We start from the raw sequence: 7301 nt of genomic DNA, 5'->3' as shown, positions 1-7301 counted from the left end.
TTAGATCTGAAAAATGCTTTATTTTATTTTATTGTATTTTTTTTTTTATCTATTTGTTTGTTCTTTTGGGGTAAGTGCTCTCCACTTACTTCTTTTACTACAGTTCTAGGAGATTGAAAGTGAAATCACAAAAAATTTACCATACATTGCTTATTATACAACAAACAAGCACTTTATTTTAACTTATTTTGTAGAATACAAAGCATACTAGGAAAATTGCGACAATAACTAGCCTAATTGGAAATCATTTTTAAACTATTCCTCCTCATTTGTTTTCTCGACAAGATGCCTAATTACAACTTTAGAATTTTTTCTCCAACTTTTATCCATTCTATAATTTAGATTCATTTCATAAATTCATATTCAAATTCAAATTCAAATTTATTTCATAGTTAGATCCACACTATAATTTAATGTCCACAACCACAAGTCCATCACCCTAATTTTTCTCTTATAGGAACATTTCTGATTACTAAAATCATAAAAAAAAAATTAAAAAATAAAGAAAGAAGAAAGCTTCAAATTAGATAATAATAAAAAAAGAAAAAGAAAAAAAGAAAAGGAAAACCGTTTAGAAGGCCTTTGATTACCTTTTTCTTTTCTTTTCTTTTTTTCACACTCTCTCTCTTCCCCCCTCTCTTTCTTGATAGATCAACTTTGTTTTGTTTTGTTTTGGCATTCCTTCAAACAAACATGAAAAATGAGTGAAAATACTAATTAATTATCACTAATGATGTGATAATGAATCCTATCCACTGTCACAATATTTTTGTGCCTTATTTTTATTTATTTATTTTTTAAAAATAATTATCAACTCATTAGTGGTATTTAGAGCACCACTTTTAGTGAGATATAACATTGCTGAACATGCAAATGCGTGCAAACACCGAAAACAGTTCACACAATAAACAGCCTAATTACAAATCACAATCCTCTCTTTCTCTCTTTTTTTTTTTTTTTTATTTTGAATTTCTTGCTTTTTCTATTTTATTCTTCTCATTATAACAAGACATCAATGACTAGTAGTATGAAAAGAATAAGAAGTCAATCATCAATTAAGATTTAGAAAATACAATACATGTCAAAATGCCCCATGAAAGCCCTTGATTTCTCTTTCTTTTCATTTTCTCCCCCAATTACAACAAAAAAGTACACATGCTAGGCAAGAACTCTTTTCTTAAAGACCTCCATGTCCCTAGCTACAATCTTACACCTAATCAAACTCCCAATTGTATTCATTGCCATCTTAGCCTCCTTCCACCTATTCCCATCAGCCAACTTCTTATACAAGTAGCTCTCAAATGTCATCCTTTGCACATACTCATCCCCACACAACTCCACCAATGCCTCTCTCCCTGCATTACTTCCATAAAACACATTTTGCAACAAATCTAAAAACCTAAAAGTGGTAATGTATTTTGCATCCCACTCTCTCAAATACTCCCTCTTCAAATCGTCCTCATCGATCATCCTATCCCCACCTTCCGATGCCCTCACGATTGCTTCCCCACACATTCGACCGCTCTTGGCTGCAAAATAAATGCCCTCACCCGAGCATTTGGTCACGTAACCAGCCGCATCACCAACTAGGGCAACCCGACCCCGAACTCGAACCGGACGCGGATGCTCGGGTATTGGGTGGGCCTCCACTTTAATCACTTTTCCGCCACTAATTTTAGATTTTACTCTGGCTCTAATAGCGTGTTGAAACAATTTAATATCTTGCTTCGAGCACACCGTGCCGGTCCCCACCGCCACGTGATTGCATTTGGGGAAAACCCACGCGTAAAAATCGGGCGACACGTCATTCCCCACGTACATCTCCGCGAGATTTTGGTAGTACTCCATTTTATCATCAGGCAATTTGATTCTCTCTTGAAAAGCAATGGCACAAGCGTAATTTCCAGCTTTGATCGACTTGGCGACTCGGCTGTTCGCGCCATCGGCTCCAATCACAACATCAACGGCCAGCGATCGCCGAGATCCTCCGATCGTGTGGTGCACGACGTACGGCGCGCCAGCCGACGACGGGAGCTCTAGATTCGTGACGAGGGCTTTGAGGAGAGTGGCGCCGCTGGACTCGGCGCGCGAGCGGAGGTAGGAATCGAGGACCTCGCGGCGGAGCATGGAGATGAACTCGTGGGGCTTTAGGGTTTTGCCGAAATCGACGGTGAGATTCGAAGGAGAGATGATCTTCATGTGAGTCACTTTCCGATCGATGAGCTCAGGCGGGATGGAGAACTCGTCAAGCATGCAGAGAGGGATGGCGCCGCCGCAGGGCTTGGCGGAGTCGGGGCTGCGCTCGAAGAGGAAGGTTTCAATGCCGCCGGAGGCGAGGGATTCGGCGGCGGAGGAGCCGGCGGGACCACCGCCTATGACGGCGGCTCGAAGCTTGCGGCCGGAGATGGGTGGGTGGGTGGATTTAGCGGAGATGATGAAGGACGTGGCTGGTTTTGAGAGAGGTTTCGATGGGGTTTTGAGAGTGAGGTGAGAGTGCAGAAGAAGGTGTGTTTGGGAGGCCATTTTTTGGATTTTGGAAGTAGAAATGAGATTAGGGTTTTTAAAACTTCGATTGAGAGAGAGTAGAGATCTCTGTATTGTAGAGATCTCTGTATTTAGGAATTGTCTGAAGTTTTTGTTTTTTTAAATTTAAAAGTTGAGAAAAAAATATGGATGTTTTGATTAATTTTTTAACTTTTTATGAAAAAATGTATATTAAAAAATTGTATAAATAAGTGCATAGGAGTAGTGATGTAGCCCGTACAGTCTGGCAGAGTAGTGGGCGGATTAGGAGATAGGAAATGATTTTCTCATTTTCGAGTTTATATTAGACGGTGCTGTTTGGCCCTTGAGAGTCTACCACGGGTCCCGTTTTGCGAATCGAAACCGTTCAATGTGTAGAACTCGTCGAGTACTATATGCTTGTAAAAAATCACGGTGATCGGATATCGATAGCTATCTGATCGTGTTAGTTTTTTGTCAACTGTTAACTATAATACAATATATTTTTTATACAAAACTGATTTGATCATATAGTTAACGATATCCGATCAACGTGATTTTTTACAGGCATATAGTGCTTGACAAGTTTTACACATTAACGATTCAGATTATTAAAACGAGACCTGTGATGGGCCCCCATTGGCCCAACATCACCCTCCAATTTAATGAATATATATACCTAATTTTCTTTTTTTTCTTTTGACAGCCCACTTTCATCAGTTCAGTACCAGTCACGTCAACTGGTTGATTTGTATTAAAATATTGTGTAAATTAATTTTTTTTATATTTTTAATTTGTGAATAGTGATAATTTTTTAACTTTTTTAATAACTTTTTAGAATGTCAAATCAGGCCTTAGTTTTATTTTTGAAAGTAGGTTAAAAATTAGTTTTTTAATTTTTTTTTAAAATTTATATCAAGGAGAGGAATTTATTAGAAAATTCTTTTTCAAGTGTTTGTATTTCAATTAGTCCATATTATTTGGACATTTGATCTACCAAATCATAATTCTCATATTCAATGTATTTTATAGACATTTCTACCCTTACAAATAATTTTTGAACGGTTAGCAATTTGGTGATGTAAACATTCATATTTTACAATGTGAATATTCATATTGACATGTTAACATTCATATTGATGGTATGAATATTTACATTGACGATGTGAACATTCACATTGATGGTGTAAACATTTACATCACGGAATATTCACAATGTGAATATTATTAGGTGTATTTTGGTAACTATGTCACCCATAGGACTTATTGGAACATAAAAAAATAATATGAATTAAATGAAATATAAGTAGGTGAAAAAAAATTTATGAAAAAATACCCTATAAAAAAATATGATTTGATTATAAAAAAATTAAAATATTAACTTTTAACGGTGTTGTTAAGAGGTCACTATTGTAACCTCCCTTCCTACTGTGTCTGTTGTGCGGCAAAAACATTGTCATTTTATGTATTTTTGTTTTTGAAAAACAAACTCAAACATGACATTTTCTCTTCCAGCAAACGACTTCCCATTGCTAACATCATATGGATTGAGTAAAAAAAAGGATACATAAAATTGCTTGTGAAGACCAATAATTTTCTGTTGTTTTATGGTTCTCGTGACTTCATCGTAATGATATTATTGAATTGAGGGGGGCCATTTTTTTTTGCTATGCTTCGATCTTCATGAAATGATTTTATCTTTCTTTGGGGCGATTCTACTTCCAGGACAAGAGTTCACCTTATTAATTGGGACCAAGTTTGCTTACCTAAAAATAAGGGGAGGGGGGGCTTGGCATTGGAAAGGCTAGTCACCATAATCATGCCCTCATTGCCAAACTAGATTGGAAGATCCTTAATGATGATCATAGCATGTGGACCGATATCTTGAAAAAGAAATACCTCCATAAACACTCCCTTTTTAATTGGCCTTTGGGTAAGAGAGGCTCTTCCTTATGGAAAAGCATTGTCAAAACCAGAGATACTCTTAGACTAGGTATCAAATGAACTATTGGGGATGGTAATAAAGCTTCTGTTTGGAATGACTGGTGGTGTGAAAGCCAACTTTTAGCAAACACTTCACCTGGCTCTCATACTAACATTCATGACACTGTCAACACTATTATTAATGAGGAGGAGGATTGGAATTTGAACTCGATTGCTAACCACCTTTCACCTACTGATATTGCTAACATCCATAAAGTCAAACTTCCCCAATTTGTGACTTTTCTTAATAAACCCCACTAGACAGGTTAGCCCCAAGGTAGATTCTCTTCCAAAGCTGCTTATGACCTCATCATTAATGTTGAAGATCATAACTTTTGTTGGAATTTGATTTGGTAATTAAAAATTCCTTAAAAACTCAAAGGATTTTTATGGCTTGTTATGCATGGTAGACTGCTCACAAACCAACTCAGAGTCAGTAGAAGCTTTGACAGTAATGACCCTTGTCCTAGATGTCATTCTAATGGAGAAAGCATGAGAAAATTTTGAAAAATGATCAATGGATTAGGGATGTCATTGAAAAGCCTCTGGATATTTGAATTTCTTTTCATCTTTGCGATAAAACTAAACTTGCAAGTATCAATTGGAACATATGGTTCACTGTCACCCTTTGGTTCATTTGGAAAAGGCAGGAATAAAACTGTTTTTGATAATTGTGATGTTTACATTAGTGATAGCTTACGCCTAGTGTTCCAGTATACTCAAGAGATCCATAAGGCCTTCCAATGCCCCTAAGCTCTAATCAGCAAAGAATAAAACTAATCGATTGGTTACCTCAGGTAATATCAAGCTAAATGCTGATGGATGTGCCAACAAAAGTTGGGGAAAAACTAGTTTTGGAGGACTCTTTAGAGATGCAAAAAGTTCTTGGATTCTTGGATACTCTGGTGTAGACGTCCCCGAACGCCCCGGGAGGGTGAGCTCCTGTTCCGTTCATTTGGGGTCACTACAGCTCAGGACTCTTAAATTGTCACGGTTCTAAGTCTGAACTAAAGAGTCCAAATCCGGCAAATCGTTTTGAGAAAACAGATTTTTAGAAAGAAGTGCCAAACATGGACTGCTTTGCCAGATACAGAGTCGCCACCTAAATGTTTTATTTTGGGAAAATTTAGGAAACCCTGACTCGTTTGCCTAAGGCCACATGTCCGTCATCACCAAAGTTGCCTCGGCTCGGGAACTTGGATACGATTAGGGAAGGTCACTTCGTGAGCACCCCCGCTCGCCCGATCAAAGATCGGCCTCTACTAACCATGATATCAAGTTTTGAAAACATTGTGTGTTTTTATTCCGGTTATTAGCCTAGATTTACTATGTGATGCGCGCAGCATACAAGTATAGACTGGGTCGCCTGAATTGGAACAAAACATTTCCTGTTTGTTTTTGAAAGATGGTTTGCTACTCGCAAGTAGGCTTAAAATGCAGATTTTGCCACCCTCAGGTGGGCTTAAGAAAAGATGGTTTTGCCACTATCTAGTGGGCTTAAAACAAACAATTGATGATTTATTCCAATCTAAGTAACCCAACCTTCACCCGCAGGCATTCAAGGCAGTTATATCACATAAGCACATAGCCTCATGGTAAGCATGCTATTCATGGCAGTCACTCACACGCATGCAAGGATGCTAAAGCATAAAACTCACCGAGTACTCCAAGCCAAAACAGAAACCGATTAGAAATCCATGCATGATCCTAATTATACAGAAATGCCTAATGCAACACATGCAAAATGCAACTATAGCAGGCTCGGCTATTTTAAACATGGTATATGAGATGCAACAGCTAACAAGTATTCAACTTGGAATTGAAAATACGATGCAGTTAGTATGATGCGCCGAACCTGGTGCATGCAAGACAGATGAATGAATGCAAATATGTTATCATACTGTATGCTAATTGGAATATGCCCTAATCTAACCATCATAAGCAGGTAAATAAAAAGGAAGAAAGACGTGGGGTTGGAAGACATACAACACACGCACGCACACTTATTACAATTACGCCCTCGCACAGAGGGTCCGAATGAATAGTACAGTCCAAATAATACAGTCCAAATAATACAGATTCCTAATTAATTTACAAATTAACTAAGAAAAATAATAAACTGGCATGCAAGCCAGGGACTGCCTTGACTCTTCTTTAGATGATGGATGATGCATGTCCGGGTCGCCTTTGCGCGGAAATCCACTGTGATGCCCCAATTAGCCTCTGTTTTGCAATTATTCTTGGAAAGCGCGCCAAGCCCCGGAAGACTGTTGATTCTTGATTTGCTGCAACAAAGAGCAGGAGAGGGGCATAGCAATGTATTTTCACAGATGTATGCACGCCTCGATTCTCGTGCACCAATCACGCATATCGATGCATGATGGCCGAGGAATCGATATGCATTGCTCAATATAGAATGAATACACATGAAAACTCAACTAAAACCTAACTCCATCATGGATAATCCGGAGTGTCGGTGACTGGGGAATTGAGACACGTTCCGTCACTCGGAGTACGAAACGTACCTCGTTTCCCGTGCCCGGGCTAACTCCTACCCCAAGCACAATGCAATATGCATGAGATGCATGAATGCAACTAATATACAACCTAGCATGCTCGATGCTATGAAATGGCATACACGATGCACGAGGTAACATGGCATACACAATGCGCTAACATACAATCTAGCATACGCAATGCTATGAAATGAAATGGCATACACAATGTACAATGGGCTTACACCAACACAAGTGGACCTCAGCCACACTCGCATAAGAGGCCATGAAATGAAAATGAGATAACTCGAGATGCGTACA

The 7301-nt window shown here is 38.4% G+C and overlaps 1 protein-coding gene across 1 annotated transcript; it reads right to left on the bottom strand.

The window, feature by feature from the left end:
- Positions 1–1028: 1028 nt before the first annotated feature.
- On the bottom strand, positions 1029–3192 carry LOC145806644 (geranylgeranyl diphosphate reductase, chloroplastic-like). The gene has a single exon (XM_082904050.1). The coding sequence runs from the start codon at positions 2521–2523 to the stop codon at positions 1159–1161; it is 1365 nt and encodes a 454-aa protein (XP_082760176.1). The 5' UTR covers positions 2524–3192; the 3' UTR covers positions 1029–1158.
- Between the last annotated feature and the right edge of the window lie 4109 nt (positions 3193–7301).

Source organism: Camellia sinensis, chromosome 14, assembly GCF_055761805.1.
Source record: "Camellia sinensis isolate YWXY chromosome 14, ASM5576180v1, whole genome shotgun sequence".
Lineage (NCBI taxonomy): Eukaryota > Viridiplantae > Streptophyta > Magnoliopsida > Ericales > Theaceae > Camellia > Camellia sinensis.
Note: the sequence above shows the minus strand (reverse complement) of the source record. Positions and strands in the feature narration are given on the sequence as shown.

Bases quoted from the DNA above. Each gene is read 5' to 3' on its own strand.
- LOC145806644 (XM_082904050.1), bottom strand. From the start codon at position 2,523: ATGGCCTCCCAAACACACCTTCTTCTGCACTCTCACCTCACTCTCAAA.